The sequence below is a fragment of the Camelus ferus genome, chromosome 1, assembly GCF_009834535.1.
Source record: "Camelus ferus isolate YT-003-E chromosome 1, BCGSAC_Cfer_1.0, whole genome shotgun sequence".
NCBI lineage: Eukaryota > Metazoa > Chordata > Mammalia > Artiodactyla > Camelidae > Camelus > Camelus ferus.
The window spans coordinates 56,974,472-56,994,034 of NC_045696.1; the positions used below are offsets into that span (position 1 = coordinate 56,974,472).

The following is a 19,563-nucleotide window of genomic DNA, read 5'->3' on the forward strand; positions in this document are numbered from 1 at the left end:
CAAATATTATATGTAACATATTTTCTTCCTTATTTATTTATAGGCAAATATGAAAATATCATATATTTCTGTTACACAAATTGTAGTATGTTATACAGTTTTGTATCTTGCTTTTTTCTCTTTATATATATTCTTAAGATCATTCCTTATCAGTACATAGAAAGCTTCCTTATTCTTTTTTTTGGTGTCTCTGCAAATATTGCTGAATTATCAAGAACTGTAAATATTGTGTATGCCTTAAAATAAATTTACGTCATCTAGAAAACACACAAATCAAGAAACAGAAACTTACTAAAACCACAGAAACTCCCTGTGTTACCTTCCAGTCACAACCTAACCCCCAAGGTTTAACACAATCTGACTTCAAACACTAAAGATTAATTTTGCCTGTTGTTTTTGACAATTATAGAAATGGAATTGTACAGATATACTTGTTTGTATTTGGCTTCTTTTGCTCAACATTATGTTTGTAAGTTTCAACCATATTGCATGTAGCCTTAGTTTATTATTTTCATCATTATGTAGTATTTAATTTAATGAATATTCTTTGATTAACCATTCTACTTCAATCATCCTGTTAACTTTTGTATTTCCATTTAAATTTTAGAAATAGCTTGTCAAATTCCACAAACACACTTGCTGAAATTTTGTTTAGAAATATCTTGAATGTGTAGATCAGTTTGGGGAGAAAAGACATTCCCCGTAATGACTGGGAGTGGCAATACTGATTAATTGTCATTAACAATGATGACATTAACTCATTGTATGAATCATAAACAGTCAGAGAATTGAACATGGTATATTTATATCCTACTACTTACTTAGGTCTTCTTTGATTTTTCTAAATAACATTTATAGTTTCCTTTGTAGAGGTCTTTTACATTTTTGTTACATTTGATCAAAAATATTTGATAATTTAAGATGCTATTATACATTGTTCATAATGATGATGTATCATTCTCTATATTATTTTTGTTGGAATATGGAAATATAATTTATCTTTGCATGTTGACTTTGTATCCAATGACTTTGCTTAAATTCAATTAATAATTCAAATAGTTTATTGTAGATTCCTATGTACACAATCCTCCCATCTTCAAATGATAGTTTTATTTTCTTCTTTATACTCTTATATATATATACACAATACTAATATATATACTAATTTATATATAATATATATATACTAATTTCTTTTTATTATTGTATTGGGGTTAAGACTGTGTATTACTTATTTATTGCTGTGTGACAGTATTACCACAAACTCAGTGGCTTAAAACAATACACTTTTCTTATCTCAGAGTTTGTGTTTCTTACCTCATTCAGGAGACTTAGCTTAGATGAGTTTCTATTTTAGGATCTCACAAACTGCAATTAAGATAGCTGCCAGGGCAGTAGCTTTATCTGAGGCTTGATTGAGAAAGGATCCATTTTCAAAATTATTTGGTTGTTGCTGTTGGACTGAGGGGCTTAGTTTTTGCTGACTGTTGAACAGAAGCTATCCTCAGTTGCTTGCCATATGGCCGTCTCCATAGGCCAGCTCACAATGTAGCAGCTTTCTTCTTCAGAGCCAATAAGGGAGAGAGTCTCCTCACAAGATGAATGTGACAATCATATGTAATTTAGTCATGGAAGTGACATCTCATGACCCTTGCCATTTTCTTTTGGTTAAAAGCAAATCATAGGTCCTGTGCACACTGAAGGGGAAGGGGATTATGCAAAGGTAAGGGCATCAGGAGATGGCGATCATGGGGACTACCGTGGAATCTGTCCACTATAGACTTCCAGTATAATATTGAATAAAAAGGTCAAGGACAATGCTTTTCTTGTCTACTTACTGATCTTAGGGAGAATATTTTTATTATTTCACCTTTAAGTACATGTTTACTGTAAGTTTTTAAAATAGATCTATTTTATTAGTTTCAGGAAGCTTCTTTTGCTTCTAATTTGTTATAAGCATATATATTTTAAAATTGTGAATGGATGTTGGCTTTTATCACATAGTTCTTGTGAATCTATTGTGATGATCATATGATTTTTTCCCTTTTTTATCTATTAGTGTGGTAAATGACATCAATTGATCTTTGAATGTTATCTTTTTCTTTTTTTGTGGGGGGTGGTAATTAGGTTTATTTGTTTTTAGGGGAGGCCTTGGGGATTGAACCCAGGTCCTTGTGCATGCTAAGCATGCACTCTACCACTTGAGCTGTGCCTTCCCACTTTTGAATGTTAAATGACGCTTGTATTCCCAGAATAAATACAACTTTAGTGATGTAGTAGCATTACTATATATGCTGAATTTGCTAATATTTTGCTTAAGTTGTTTAAGAGTTTTTTCTAAATCTATGTTAACAAGCGTTTAGAATGTAAATTTCCTTTCTTTTGAATTCCCTGTTAGGTTCTCATGTTGTAGTTATTTTGACCTTATAAAATGGAATCTTTCCTCTTTTCTAAACCCTACAAGTACTTGTGGAAGATTGGTGTCATTTCTTTCTTAAAATTTGAAAAAAAATCACAAATAAAGCAATCTGGGCCTGGGTTTTTCTCTGGGGGAAGATTTTAAATTGCATATTCAATTTTCTTAATAGGTTTAGGAATATTCAGATATTCTGTTTTTCCTGGAGTCAGTTTTGATAACTTGTGTTTTTAAAGAAATTTATCCTGTTCATCAAAACTTTTAAATTTATTGGCCTTAACAGTAGCATCTGTAGTAATTTCCTGTTTTTCATTCTTTTTCTTCTCTTTTCTCCATCTCACTCTCTTTTTTAATTGAAGTATAGTTGATTTACAATATCATATTAGTTTCAGGTGTACAGCAAAGTGATTCAGTTATATATATATATATTTAAGATTATTTTCCATTATAGGTTATTACAAGATATTGAATATTGTTCCCTGAGTTATGCAGTAAATACTTGTTGCTTACCTATTTTATATATAGTAGTGTCTGTTAATTCATACTCCTAATTTACCTTCCCCATTCCCCCTTTGGTAACTGTAAGTTTGTTTTCTATATCTGTGAGTCTGTTTCTGTTTTGTAAATAGATTCATTTGTATTATTTTTTATATTTCACATATAAGTGATATAATATTTATCTTTGTCTGACTTACATCATTTAGTATATTCTCTAGGTCCATCCATGTTGCTGCAGATGGCAATATTTCATTCTTTTTTATGGCTGTTTAATAATCCATTGTGTGTGTGTGTGTGTGTGTGTGTGTGTGTGTGTGTGTGTGTGTATATGTATATATACTTTATAGATGGCCAACAGGCACATGAAAAGATGCTCACATCACTAATAATCAGAGACATGAAGGTCAAAACTACAGTGAGGTATCACCTCATACCAGTCAGACTGATTATCATCAAGAAGTCTACAAATACTGAATGCTGGAGAGGGTGTGGAGAAAAAGGAACCCTCCTATAGTGTTGGTGGGAATGTAAATCGGCACAACCATTATGGAAGACAGTATGGAATTTCCTTAAAAAACTAAAAATAGAGCTACCATGTGCTTCAGCATTTCTACTCCTGGGCATATATTCAGAAAAGACAAAAACTCTAATTCTAAAAAATATATACACCCCACTGTTCATAGCAGCACTATTTACAATAGACAAGACATGGATGCAGCCTAAGTGTCCATCAACAGATGAATGGATAAAGAAGATCTGGTTTTCATTCTTTATATTGGTGATTTTAAGTTATCTTTTTTCATGATCAATCTTCTGGGAATTTATCATTTTTATCATTTTGATAGATTTGTTGAGTTCTTCAGTTGAACAATATATATCATTCTAGTTCATTGATTTCTACTCTTTGCTACTTTTATTGGGTGTGATTAACTGTCCTTTAACTAGATTCTGGAGATGGAAACCTGATTTGTGTAACTGATTTAATATGTCCTCTGTTATGACAAATGAATTTAACGATAAAATTTTTCCTCTAAATAATAGTTTTAGCTGATTTGCAGATTTTAGGTATGTCTTGTCTTTATTAATGTGAAACTAAAATCTTTTACAAATTCTCTATGATTTCTTGTGTTATTTATTAATGACTTAATTTCTAAGCAGTTGGAGGTTTTCTGTTTTTCTTTTTTTATTGTAAGTAAACAAATAATACTGTGGAGAGATTGTTGTCTATATGATTTCAGTTCCTTTGGCATTTGTTGACTTGTGTTATGGTTTCAAATAGGAATGCTTCTGGTAAATGTGCACAAACTGTACTTTTACTCATCTGTTGTTGGGTTCTTGTTCTATATATGTAAATTAGAACAGGTTTGTTAATTGTGTTGTTTGGATTTTTAATTATTAATGATTTCTACGTGGTATAGAGAGGAGTGTTAAATTCTACTATGATTATAGATTTTACTGTTTCTCTTTTTAATATTAACAATTTATATGTTTTGAAGCTAAATTGTTGGATGCATACAGATTTATAATTGTCCTATCTTCCATATATATTTATTCCTTTATCAATATGAAATATCCCTATTCTCTTTAGTAATATGTCTTGTCTTAGAATATACATTGTTGATATTTATATAGCTATACCAGCTTTCTTAAGTTAGTGTTTGCATGGTATGTATTTTCTCACTATTTTACTGTGTCTCTATGTTCTTTTCTATAAACATATAATTTAAAAAATTAGTCTGACAATCTGGGTCTTGTACTAGGTATATTTACATTTAATATAATTTCTCATGTATCTTGGTTTATATCTGCTATCATATTGTTTTTTGTTTCACTCTAATTTTTATGTTTCTTTTTAATTTTCCTTACTTTCTTTTGACTTAAACTTTTTATTGTCCTTTTCTCCCTATATGAAGCCTATATATATATTTTTTTCACTCTTGTTTAAGGGCTAAACTTAGAGATTTCAACATAGAACCTTCACTTATTTCAGTCTGAAACAGTATTTCCTATACATTTCTTTGATAATGACAGTAACTTAAACTTTACCTCCATTTACCATCCCCCTTGCCTTTTGAATATTTGACATTGTATTTTATTTCTAGATTCACTTTAAACTCTATAATGCATTACTAATATAGTTTCTAATATACTAATAGAGAAAGAATGTCAATATTCAGTTTATATTGATGTATTTTACCACTATATATTTATTCTTTCTTTTGATCCTTATCTCCTCCTATAATTCTGTTTGGATTCATTTTCTTCTTCCTGAAGAATATTCTTTATTCTTTATTTTACTTCAGGTTTGTTATGATGCATTCACTCAGGTTTTGTTTGTCATTATTTCACTTTTTAGAAAACTTTACTTTGGAATAATTGTATATTTGCAGGAATTTGGAAAATAGTACAGAGAGGTTCTGTGTCCCCTTCACTTAGTTTCCCCCAATTATTATATCTTGTATAACTATAGTACAGTATTAACTAGGAGATTGACATTATACAACCCACAGTTTCAGATTTCCCCAACTATTTGTTCACTAATTTGTGTGTTTGTGTATGTGTGTGTAGTAGAGTCTGCATAAATTTATGCAATTTTATCACATGTGGATGCTCATGTAACCACCACTACAATCAAAATACAATAAGTATTCTATTATCACAGAGATCTTTTTTGTGCTACACCTTTATAGTTACACTCACTCTCATCCGTCCCCATCCCATTACTAACCCCTGGAAGTTTTCTGCATGCAGATCTTGTAATATTATGTTAGAATTATATCTATGCATCTCATTGTTTTGGTGCTATTATAGATGGTATTGTGTTTTCAAATTTAAATTCCAATTGTTTATTTATGTTATAGAGGAAGGCAGTTGACAGCAATTGTCCTGTATCCTGAAACCTTACTAAAATTGTTTATTAGTTTTAGGAGATTGTTTTTGTCAGTTCTTTGGAATTTTCTACATAGACAATCTTGTCTTCTGTGAACATAGACCTAATTTTTTCCCAAGCTATATATCTTTTATTTCTTTTTAATTTTCATGTTACAGTAGCTAGGTCTTCTAATACAGTGTTGAATAGGAGTGGTGAAAAGGGACATCCTTCCCTTGTCTCTGATCTTAGGGAACAAGCATCTAGTTTCTCACCATTAAGTGTGATGTTGGTGTAGGATTTTTATAGATATTCTTTATTAAGTATAATTTATGAAGAAGTTCCTCTCTATTCCTGGTTTACTGAGAGTTTTTGTTACTGAGCATAGGCTTGTGTGTCCACAGTGCAGAAAGCCAAACTCTGACAATGAGTGTTCATAGAAGGTAAAGGTTTATTTGCAGGGTGCCAAGCAAGGAAGTGGGAGACAAGTCTCAGATTCACTCCAACTTGGCTTTTGAGTTAGGATTTTTTCTTTTTAAAGGAGAGGAATATAGAGGTGGATTAATCATCATCTTATGAACATTTCTTTTTTTTAACATTTTTTATTGATTTATCATAATTTTACAATGTTGTGTCAAATTCCAGTGTAGAGCACAATTTTTCAGTTATACATGAACATATATATATTCATTGTCATATTTTTTCTCTGTGAGCTACCATAAGATCTTGTATATATTTCCCTGTGCTATACAGTATAATCTTGTTTATCTATCTACATTTTGAAATCCCAGTATATCCCTTCCCACCCCCTGACCCTGTGGCAACCACAAGTTTGTATTCTATGTCTATGAGTCTGTTTCTGTTTTGTATTTATGTTTTGGGTTTGTTTTTTTTTTTAGATTCCACATATGAGTGATCTCGTATGGTATTTTTTTTTCTCTTTCTGGCTTACTTCACTTAGAATGACATTTTCCAGGGACATCCATGTTGCTGCAAATGGTGTTATGTTGTTGGTTTTTATGGCTGAATAGTATTCCATTGTATAAATATACCACCTCTTCTTTATCCTGTCATCTGTTGATGGACACTTAGGCTGTTTCCATGACTTGGCTATTGTAAATAGTGCTGCTATGAACATTGGGGTGCAGGTGTCATTTTGAAGTAGGGTTCCTTCTGGATATCATAAGCCCAGGAGCACGATTCTTGGGTCATATGGTAAGTCTATTCCTAGTCTTTTGAGGAATCTCCATACTGTTTTCCACAGTGGCTGCACCAAACTGCATTCCCACCAGCAATGCAGGAGGGTTTGCTTTTCTCCACAGCCTCTCCAGCATTTGTCATTTGTGGACTTTTGAATGATGGCCACTCTGACTGGTGTGAGGTGATACCTCATTGTAGTTTTGATTTGCATTTCTCTGATAATTAGTAATATTTAGCATTTTTTCATGTGCCTATTGATCAGTTGCATTTCTTCCTTGGAGAATTGCTTGTTTAGGTCTTGCCCATTTTTGGATTGGGTTGTTTGTTTTTTTCTTATTAAGTCATATAAGCTGCTTATATATTCTGGAGATCAAGCCTTTGTCAGTTTCATTTGCAAAAATTTTCTCCCATTCTGTAGGCTGTCTTTTTGTTTTACTTATGGTTTCCTTTGCTGTGTTGAAGCTTGTAAGTTTCATTAGGTCCTATTTGTTTATTATCATACTTTATTTGGATTTTAATCTCTAAATGTTTGAGGATTTTTCCAGCTATATTTCTACATTTGATTTCTAGTTTAATTTCATCATGTTTTGAGAATGCACTTTGTATAATTCCTATTATTAGAATTTGTTAAGGTGTGTTTTATACTGGAATGTGTTTATCTTAGTGAATATTTCATGTGAGCCTGATCAGCATATTTATTACTGTTTTTAGTTGGAGTAATCTATAAATGTTGATTAGATCAAGTCGATTGATGCTACTGTTCTGGTCACCTATCTTCTAGGTGATTTTCTGCCTGGGTGTTGGAGTCTCCAACTATATTAATTGATTCTTCTTTTTAATGTAAATTTCTATTATTTTTTCTCATGTAATTTAATTTCTATTGTTAGGTATAATTTCTTAATATACATTGAGAACTGTTAAGTCTTCTTGGAGAATTGACCTTTTATTATTATTTTTTGCCCTTCCTAATCACTGATGATACTTATTGTTCTAATGTCTGCTGTGTCTGAAGTTAATATAGCTCCTTTAACTTTATTTTGATTAGTGTTGTCATGGTATATCTTTCCCCTCCTGTTTCACTTTTAACTTGTTGGTGTCAATACTTTGTTTAGTGAAATATAGTTGACTTACAATGTTGTATTAGTTTCAGGTATACAGCATTGTAAATTGATATATAAAGATTACACTCTATACAAAGTTATTATAAAGTAATGATTACATTTCCTGTATTATACATTACAGCCTTGTATCTTTCTTTATTTTCTACCTAATAATATGTACTTCTTAATTCCTTTCAGCTGTTTTGCCCCTCCCCCACTCTACTCCCCCTGGGAATCACTGGTTTATCTATCTGTGAGTCTGTTTCTGTTTTGTTATATTGGTTCATTTGTTTTGTTTTTTAGTTCCACATATAAGTGAAAACATACAATATTTGTCTTTCTCTGTCTGACTTAGTTCACTAAGTACGATACTGTTCAAGTCCATCCATGTTGTCACAAATGGCAAAATTTCATTCTTTTTTTTATAGCTAAGTCATAGTAGAGTGTATATATCTCCCACATCTTTGTCCATTGATCTGTTGATGTACACTTAGGTTGCTTCCATATCTTGGCTATTGTAAATAATTTTGCTGTGAACATTGGGGTGCATGTATCTTTTTGAATTAGTGTTTTCATTTTCTTTGGATAAATACCCAGGAGTGGAATACTGTGTCAGTATTTTTAAGAGTTTTTGTTTAGATAACACACAGTTGGTTATTTTTCTTATCCACTGAAAATCTCTATTAATTTGTCACATGTGAAGTAATTTTTGAATAGTTGAATTAATATCTACCACATTTATAACTATTTCCTATACATTACTTATCCTTTATTTCCTTTCTTCCCCATTTCCTACCTTCTTTGGTTTTAATTAGGTATTTTACATGATTTCATTGTCTCTCTCCTAGCAGATCAGTTACACTTTTTTAAAAGATTTTTAGTGGTTTCTTTGTAAATGTAATATGCATTCACAATTAATGTAAGTCTACTTTCAAATAACATATACTAAGGACACTAACAAGCTGTAAGTGAAGGAATGAAAAAGATATTTCAAGTAAATGGAGACCAAAAAACTCAGGGGTAGATATACCTGTATCAGCAAAATATACTGTAAGTCAAACACTGTAACAGGAGACAAAGAATTAATTATTTAATGATGAAGGGGTCAGTTATCAAGAGTGTATAATGATTGTAAACATATGCATACCAAATTTTGGAGCACCTAAATATATTAAGCAATTGTTAGCAGATATGGAGGGAGAAATAGACAGCAATGCAGTAATAGTAGGGGACTTAAGTATCCACTTTGAGCAATGGATAAACCATCTAGACAGAAGATTAATGTGCAAACAATGAATCTCAATGACATGTTAGACCAAACAGATCTAACAGACATACACAGAATATTCCATTTAACAGAAGCAGAATACATATTCTTCTCAAGTGCACATGGAACATACATACTTCAGGATTAGCAACTTTAAGAAGATTGAAATTATAACAAGTATCTTTTCTGAACACAACAGTATGAAACTAAAAATCAATAACAGAGGTAAAGCTGCAAAATTCACAATGTGGATATTAAATAACATAATCTTGGACAACCAGTGGGTCAAAGAAGAAAATCAATAGAGAAGTCAAGAAATATCATGAAACAAATGAAATTGGAGACACAATGTATCAAAACCTATGGGAGTCTGCAAAACCAGTTCTAAGAGGGAAGTTTATAGTGATAAATGCCTACATTACAAAACAAGACAGACCTCAGTAACTTCACTTTACACTTTAAGGTGCTAGAAATAAAGGAAAAACTAAATCCAAAGTTAGCAGAATGAAGGAAATAACAAAGATAATAGAAGAAATAAATGAAATAGAGGCCAGAAAAACAATAGAAAAGATTAATGAAACTAAGAGCTGGTTCTTTGAAAAGATAAACAAAATAGATAAATATTTAGCTAAATTAACTAAGATGAGAAGAGACAGGACTCAAGTATATAAAATCAGTATTGAAAGAGGAAACATCATAACTGATAGCACAAAAATACAAAGGATTATGAGAGACTACTACCAATTAAGTATGTGCTAAAAAACTGGATAATCTAGAAGAAATGGATATATTCCTGCAAACATCTGACTTACCAAGACTGAATAATGAAGAAATAGAAAATCTAAACAGAATAATAATGAGTAAGGAGACTAAATTGTAGTCTATATTTTGTGGATGCTAGAAAAGAATTTCTATTTTGCTGTTGTTTGGCAGATTATTCTATAAATATTGATTAGTTCCTGTTGGTTGATGGTTGTGTTGAGTTCTTTTGTATCCTTACTGATTTGCTAGAGACACGTGTTGAAATCTCCTACTAGAATCATGGATTCTTTTCTCCTTTTTTCAGTTTTACCTGTTTTTGCTTCATGTAATTTGCAACCTGTTGTTTGGTGCATGCACATTTAGGACTGCTGTGTCTTCTTGGTGGGTTGACCTTTTTATATTTACAAAATGTCCCTCTCTGGTCATTCCCTTACCTCTGAAGTCTTTTTAAATTTGATATTAATATAAAACCTCTTCTGCTTTCTTTTGATTCATGTTTGCATGATATATCTTTGTCCTTCCTTTTACTTTGAGCCTACCTATGTCAATAGAATTGAGGAGAGTTTCTTGAAGATAGTATAGTTGGGTCTTTTTTTTTTAAATTCACCCCATGAATCTGTATTTTAATTGATGTTTATATTTTCTGTCATTATTGATATCTTAGGACTTAAGATATTTTATTTTTTGTTGCATGCTTATCTCTCTATTTTTCACTTACCTGGTATTTTTTTTCTTGCCTTCCTGTTTTTTTATTGAAGAAGGTTTTTTAGAATTCCATTTTGCTTTAATCTTTATTTTTCAGTGTCTTTTTATATCACTTTACTTCTTTAGAGGTTGCTGTAGACATTTCATTATATATAAACAACTTACCATAGTCTGTAGTTATTGCATTTTCCCAGTTTGAATGAAATATAGAGACCCTTTTTCCTTCATTTCCCTTTACTTCCCTCATTTATAATAAATTTTCCTCTATTTTTAGTATCAAATCAGACTGTGTTATAATTTTTCCTTCAACTATCAAACAAAATTTAGAAAATTCAAAAGGAGAAGGAAAACATATTATATTTACCCATACTTTTATTCTCTGTTGTTTTTTCTTCACATTTGATCTTCAAAAATTCCTCCTTATGTCATTCCTTTTTGTTTAGTGAACTCCCTTTAACCATTCTTTTAGAGTTGGACTTTTAGTGACAAGTTCTTAGTTTTCCTTCATCTGATAAATATAGGAATATTTTAGATGTGTATAGATTTCTAGGTTAACAGTTCCTTTCTTTAAGCCCTTGAGTAATGTTCTACTTCCTTTTGGCCCCCTATTTTCTGATGAGAAATTTGCTAACATTGGAATTTTTTGCCTTGTGGTTAAAATGTTGTTTCTCTCTACCTTCAAGATTTCTTTTTTAGTTTTCAGATGTTTGGCTATGATTTGTCTTGGTTATATTTCTTTGGGTTTATCCTTTTGGCCTTTTTTTTCAGCTTCTTGAATCTTTTGTTTTGCTTTTTGACAATTTTGGGAAGTTTTTAAACATTTTTTTTTTAACTACTATTTCAGTTCTATCTTTTTTCTTTTTCTTCTGGTACACTGAGAACATGATTGTTTTTACATTAATTTTCAGTCTGTTTTACAGATTGGATAATTTATATTGTTTCATATTTGAGTTCACTGACTCTTTTGTCTCCTCCATTCTGCTATTGAGCTTACCCATAGGTTTTTAATATTTTTATACTTTTCAGTGGTAAAATTTGCATTTGGTTTTTTTTAATCTTGTCTTTCTTTGCTGAGACTTTCTATTTTTTTCATTTCATTTTACTCATAATTTATTCCATTTTTATGTAGCTTCTTTTAAATATTTATCAGGAAACTCTAACATCTGTATCATCTTGGTGTTGGTATATATTTTTTTTCATTCAAATTGAGATTTTTCTGTTTCTTGATATGAGTGATTTTTACATCCAAACTGAACATTTTTGGTATAATGTTATGACACCCTAGGTCTTTTTTAAACCTTCTGTTTTGGGTTGGTTGTTTTGACATTGCTTTGGCAGTGGAAGGGCAAATGTCCTCTTGTTACTAAAGGTGGGAATAGAAATTCCAGTTTCCCAGCTGGCCTTTACTAACATCTGAGATAGGGAGAGGCATTTGTTAGGTGGGGTGGGATTATGGTTCCCCATTATACTTCTACTTTTATCACCCTGACTAGATGACCTGTGACTCATTCCTGCTCCCAAGTGGCCTCCACTAACTCAGTTCTCTGCTTCAAAAATTTAAATGTTCTATGAATTTTAATGAAGGTAGAAAATGTTATTTCTTTCACTGTAGGAGAATGAGAATAAACTTCTCAGAGTTGCATTTGCCAGAAATGATGATGTTATTCCCTATGGAAATGCAGAGAATATGACTTATTTTTTAAAATTTGACTTATGTTTGTTAGTTTTCCAGCTAGTTATGGATAAAAAAGTGAGTTTCTTTACTGTCTGATTAGTTAATTAAAGCCCATTAAGTCAGTGAGTGAAATTTAACTAAATTTTCACTGTCTATTTAATATTATCTCTTACACTATAATTCTAGCTTGGTACAAGTTGTCCAAAATTATCAGACTCCTTCTCTTAAAAAATGTTAATTCCTTATTTTTGCTTTTATATGGTTTGGGTTTTTCCACTAAAACTCCTAAATATCAGTCTTTGACTTAAGATGCTGAGGGAATCTTAGGGTAGCTGTCTTTTCCTTTCCCTGGCTTTTGTTGTTCTTATTATCATGATTATTATAACCATCAGTAGCTGTTTTGGGGTGACTACATAGCTTTATTCCTACTACAAGGCTTTATCCCTACTACTAACTTAGTAATTTAGGTTCTTATCCTAAAACTTGAAGAGTAAATAAGTAGCAGTCATCGAGTAGTTCATAAATCATCTGTATCAGAATCACCTAGAGAGGTGCTTCCTAAACTTTCATATGTCTGTGACTCACCTGGGGTTTCTTCATAAAATGCATTTTCCAATTCTGGGGTCAGGTTTGAGATTTCTACTAAGCTTCCAGGTGATGTCCATGCTGCTGGTCTGTGGACTTCATTTTAAATAGCAAGAACTGAGGATACTTGTTAAAATATCAGTCATATGTTCCATCCCACATCCATGGAGTCACAATTTGTGTGGCTGGAATCTAGGAATAATTTTAATGAGATATTTAACTATACTAAAGTTTTAAACTGTTGCTGTAATTTAGTGATTATTAACTGTGGTTGTGCATCAGATCACCCAGAAAGAGTTTTAAAACAGTATTCATAGGAATTTCCAGCCAAGATGGATGAGTGGTAGGACCACAAGCTCGCCTCTCCTCACACTACAACAAAACCACAACTGACTGCTAGACAACCATAAAAAAAAAAGACTGGAACCTAGCAAAGAAGATCATCTTCAACTGGAAACATAAAGAGGGAAACAGTGAGATGTTAGGAGTGGCGTACTTGCAATATAATTGGGCCCCTTACCCCACAGTGGGCAACCCATAAGCTGAAGAATAATTAAGTTGCAGAGGCCTTTCACACGAGTGAGAGTTCTAAAGCCCCACATCAGTCTCCCTACCCCAGGGTTCTGGCAGTGGGAGTGGGAAGAGACCCCAGGACGTCTCGTTTTGAAGGCCAGTGGGGCCTAGCTCCAGGAGCCCCACGGGACTGGGGGAAACAGAGACTTCATTCTCTTGGGAAGCATACACAGAATCTCGAGTGCACCAGGTCCAAAGGCAGAGGGAGTGATTTCATAGGAACTGGGCCAGGCCTGCCTGCTGGTTTTAGAGGGTCTCCTGGGGACGTAGGGGATGGCTATGGCTCACCCAGGGGCCATGAAAGCTGGTGGTGGACCTTCTGGGAGTGTTCATCTACATGAGCTTTTTTGGAGGCTGACATCTTGATTGGTCATCAGCACCAAGACCTACCGCCATACAACAGCCTGTAGAGAAGCCTCAGGCCAAACAACATATAGGGTAGGAAAACAGCCCCACCCATCAGCAGACTTCCTAAGCCACAAAAGCCTCTAGACATGACCCTACCCACCAGAGGTCCAGGACCGAGCACCCAGCAGTGTGCAGGCACTTGCTCCTCCTGCCAGGAAATCTGCATAAGCCTCTAGTCTAGCCTCATCCACCAGGGGCAGATACCAGAAATAAGAAAACAACAATCCCAAAGCTTGTGGAAGGAATCCACAAACACAGGCCAGACTCTACATTAGGACCACTGAACCCTAGCCCTTGGGTGACATGAGAGGAGTGTACTGCTGGGATGCATGTCTCCCACAGAGGGCCACCTCTCCAAGGTTGAGAAATGTAACTAACCTACCTAAAAATACAAATAGATAAACAATATGAGACGGCAGAGGAATATCTCCCAGGCCAAGGCACAAGATAAACTCCCAGAAGAAGAAATAAGTGATGAGGAGATAGGCAATTTATCTGAGGAAGAGTTTGAAGTAATGACAGCGAAGATGTTCAGAGACCTCAAGAAGAGTACAGATGCACAGAGTGAAGTTTTTAGGAAAGAGTTGGAAAATATAAAGAATACCCAAACAGAGTTGAAGAGTAAAATCACTGAAATGAAAAACACACTAGAAGGAACCAAGAATAGACTAAATGAGGCAGAAGAACAGATCAATGAACTAGAAGACAGATTAGTGGACATCTACAGGCCAAAAGAAAGTGTCAAGATATATTTAAAGTGATGAAAGGGAAAAACCTACAACTAAGAATACTCTATCCAACAAGGCTCTCATTCAGATTTGTTGGAGAAATTGAAAGCTTCACAGATAAAACAAAAGCTAAAAGGATTCAGCACCACCAAACCAGCTTTACAACGAATGTTAAAGGAACTTCTGTAGTTGTCAAACCATACAGTTTCAATATGTGAAGTTACATTTTCATTTATGATTATGTTGGCACTAAGTAGTATTATTTTAATTGTTATAGATTAATAAAAAATATAGAAGTGGACGATGCACAGGTATTATGTGTTCATGCCAGTTGATTGTAAAATTATGTATTGCGGTACTGTGGAACAGAACTTAAAGTTATTCAAGCAGAGGCAAGTGGTGAAAGAGAAGCACAGAATAAGTATGGACATAAATTCAAAAGAACCTATGCAGTCAGAGCCATATCCATATGGTGAAATTATTTTATTTTTGTGAAAATTTATCTGTCATGTAAATTAATATCATTTGAATTCTAGATGTATTTGTACTTGATTTGTATTTTTTTGTTCTATGTGTATGTTAAGAGCCATAAGTGTGAGGATTTTATCTTATTTCTATAAATAAGTTAAAGTTATAAAAGTAAAAAATGAGGATCAGCAAATTTTTTAAAGTTCTGTTTATTATTTAAGCTTGAGAAACATGTATTTTATTTATTTAATATGCTACATAGCATATATATCAAATTACAGAGTTATTTGATCTTTAATGGCCCAATTCAAATACAGTTTTCTATATTAGCTTTCCTTGATTTCCCTTATAGAAATTAATTCCTCCATCCTTTGAAGTCTTTATAGTAATTAACACATTTTACTTTTATTTTTCTTGTCAATTTGATTTATCTCTCCTATTAGACGTTATGTTCTTTGAAGGAAATAGAGTAGGGTGTTATAATCAAGACAGTGCTTTTTATAAAGAATGTAAAGTTGAAAAAATGGATGATGCATGAGAGACTAAGAATGTCTTAATGATTTACTATAGATGAAAGATTGTGAATGTGGATATAGGAACAATATTATTTTTCCAAGGCTCACATATAATAAAAAAATCCTTGATCTTGCAAGTGGTGGTGATAGAAATACATTATAAATGAAAATGTAACTATTAAGTACAATAAATTAAGTTCCAAAGGGTATTTGATTGGTCACTAGGGTTGTCAAATGCAGAGCACAAGTGTAATCATGCCCTCTATTTCACCTGTGTCAATCATCTTAAGTAAATCACATTGCATTTTTTAAATTTTAAGAGTGTATTTGAGCAAAAATTTGAATTGGGCAGTGCCAACCAGAAGTGGTTAGGAGTGCTCCACAGTTAGGTGCCAGGGGCAAGACTTTTATAAGACATGAAAGCAAAGCAAGGAATTATTTGATTGGCTGGAGCTTAAGTAGTTGATTTATTTGGGAAAGCCTGGTTTGCTCTTTGTGATTGGTTGTCCTTAGATTTCGATTTCTTTTTTTCCTTGCAGTTTTGTTGAGATAAATGGACATATGGCACTGTGTAAGTTTAAGGTACACAGCATAATGACTTGGCTTACATACATCATGAAATGATTATGACAGTAAGTTTAGTGACCATCCATAATTTCATATAGATACAAAATAAAAGAAAGAAATATTGACCTACAACACTATGTTAGTTCTTGGTGTACAATGTAATGATTTGGTATTTCTGTATATAATGATTACCATGATAAGTCTAGTTATCATCTGTCACCATACAAAGATATTATATTATTGACTATATTTCCTATGCTATACATTTCATCCATATGACTCATTTATTTTGTAACTGGAAGTTTGTACCTCTTAATTTCTCTCACTTATTTTACCTTCCTCCTCTCTGACAACCACTTGTTTGTTCTCTATATCCATGACTCTGTTTCTGTTTTGTTATGTTCATTTGTTTTGTTTTTTTAGATACCACATGTGAGATCATATAGCACTTGTCTTTCTGTCTGACTTATTTCACTTAGCAAAAGCTCCATCCATGTGATCACAAACAGCAAGATTTCATTCTTTTTATGTATACCACATCTTTATCCATTCATCTGTCGATGGACACTTAGGTTGTTCCCATGTCTTGGCTTCTGTGAATAATGCAGCAATGAACATGGGGTGCATCTATCTTTTCAGATTGGTGTTTTTATTGGGTTTAGTTTAAGTCTGGGATTCTTATTTGTTTAACCACTATCCAGCAGTTGGACATTGGACATAAGATGAGAGCCTTTTGTCAACAAGGATGTAGTTTCTAATCAATTAGAATGAGGAATCGAGTAGTATAGGTTCAAGGAATATTTATAAATCTGCTTGGATCACCTTCATGTATTCCATTGTGCTTGTGCATTCTGTACAGTCAGTCTGGTCTGTTTTGGAATTTTGCCTCTTGCTGAAGATCTCATTACTGAAACCTGGCAGTCCTTAGACTTTTTTTCTTAACCTGGAAAATGACTGCGTAATATTGAAGTTTGCTCCTTTTCGAACTGAACTTCTATATTTGTGTCTACTTTTATGGTATCCACATTTTTTTCCTACTCTCCCTGTATTCAGAAAGGGTGATCATAAGTCCTTTTAAAAACAAATTTCCTCTTTCTACATAAATTGAATTGAAAATTGATCAATATTTATTGCCTAGAAACATGACCGTCAATTTATTTCCTGTGGAGCATTATTAAAAATCTCTTGGCAACAGCAATTCTATACTTTAGGATTAAATCAGAATTGTCCAATATCCTATATGTTACACTTTAATTAGATTACCAGTTAACTTTGTAAATATGTATGTAATAACAAGACTTCTAGTTCTTTGGATGTAGTGTGCAAGGTGCCTTCAGCAGAATACTTCTTTTGAATAGACAAAATTTGGTGTGGAGAAAGTCAATGAGCTAGATTGAAAATGTAAGTTTGACAGATTGAATATTCACTCTTATAGAAGAGGTGCAAGATGGAATCTTTTTTTTGGAGTTTGTCATTTACATTTCCTCTTTTTTTTTAATTGGTTTGTCTGCCAGGCATCAGAATTCTGTCCTGCTCTACTAACAATTAATGAGCTCCTCTTCTGAGTAAATTCTAGGAAATACTATGATTTAACACAAGTTCTGACAAGGAATAACTGTAAACTTACCCCACCTGGCTTTTTAAGAGTGGTTTAGGAGCATAAGTAGGCCAAACTAGAAAAAGTGATAATGCTGTGGATAGAAGACTCATAAATTCCCAGATTTCATATATAGGAATCATGATTGCTCTGGCTATGGAACAGGTTCCTGGAATTGATCAGAAGGCTCATTGTGAAGACGTAGGCAGAACAAAAAAAAGGGAATATTATAGTGAATCTCCAACCTTACAAGTTTTCTTTATACTACTTAAATGCCAAATATCTGAATAAAAAGTAAATAATTTATCATCTCATGTAGACAAAACTGCAGACTTTCTGAGAACTCTAGAATTTATGTTTTATATATACCTAATTTCTATTTGAAATGAATATTACTGAAAGAAATAAGCAAACAATATAGCTTGGTAGAAAGATGGTAATTTTACAACCAAACAGGAATGGATTTGAATCCCAGTTTTGCCACCTATTAGCTGTCAGTCCTAGTCAAGTAAAAGTAACAATTCTTGGCCTCAGTTTCCTCTTTGTAAAACAGAACTATATATCAGTCTTGAAGTGCTGTTTTCAGAATTAGAAATAATATATATCAATGCCCATGTTAGACACCTATTTAATAGTGTCTATTATTATCATTATGGTTTTTAATGATATACTGTTGTTATTTATCCTATAACCTCTACTAAGTGCTACTTGAGTATATAGTAAATTTTATTGTTTATATTGCTATCACTGTATAAGTGTAAGGAAAATATAATGTTGACCAGACATAAAATTTAGATACTTTAATTGTAATTTTCTTTCTTTCAGAATTACTTACTGTCATCTACCTTTCCAGAGTAAATGGCTCTATGTTGGAACAGAAAGAGGAAATACACACATTGTAAATATTGAATCTTTCATTCTTTCTGGATATGTTATCATGTGGAACAAAGCAATTGAACTGTAAGTTTGAACTTGAATACCATTTAATTTGGGTTAAATATTTCTATGGTTATGTGACATATATATCAAATTGCAGTTATTTGAAACATCTACAGCTAATTTATGATTAATTTATGATTAATTTGAAACATCTACAGCTAAAATAATTTAAAACCATAAAGACTTTAAAAAATAGATGTTGTATTATAAACATATGCTAATTTTAGACTTTCCAAATAATGTAAATAATTAAGGGTCATTATGTATGCAAATTTAATGATAAAATAGTAAGGCTTATTCTAAAAGTTATACATGGAAATCATCTTATTTTATTATAGTCAACCTTAGTATAGCCACTTTCAAGTGGGAATGGCAAGTGGTTTTTGACCACAGTTAGTTTTATGTAGAAATAATCATGATTTGTTCACATATTTTTAAATGCTGGTAGCCTATTCTTCTGTTGCCTCATTAACTTATCATTTTGGGTTTCAAGAAGAAGCAATCTATTAATATCTTTTATGTTGTGATGTATACAGCTCTTTGGATTTGTGGTTGATGGCAAGTACCATTTTCACTTTCGCATTGATATTTATGTTTCTGCACATGTAAAATGTGAAATCCCTCAAATGTGAAATTTCATGGAATTCCAAGCCATCTTTTAGTATATACACAAATATTTCTTGTCAATGTG

The 19,563-nt window shown here is 32.5% G+C and overlaps 1 protein-coding gene and 1 long non-coding RNA gene across 2 annotated transcripts in view; one reads left to right on the forward strand and one right to left on the reverse strand.

Annotated features, from left to right (window-relative positions):
- Positions 1–19,563, forward strand: part of STXBP5L (syntaxin binding protein 5 like) — a 285,098-nt gene that overhangs the window by 80,935 nt on the left and 184,600 nt on the right. Inside the window, 1 exon segment of the mRNA XM_032480092.1 lies at positions 18,759–18,893. Within this exon segment, the coding sequence (XP_032335983.1) occupies positions 18,759–18,893 (135 nt within the window).
- Positions 914–16,453, reverse strand: LOC116663751. Its single transcript, XR_004320072.1, has 3 exons — positions 16,358–16,453; positions 12,642–12,644; positions 914–924 (listed from the first exon to the last, which is right to left on the reverse strand). It is a non-coding gene; the product is annotated as an uncharacterized LOC116663751 (long non-coding RNA).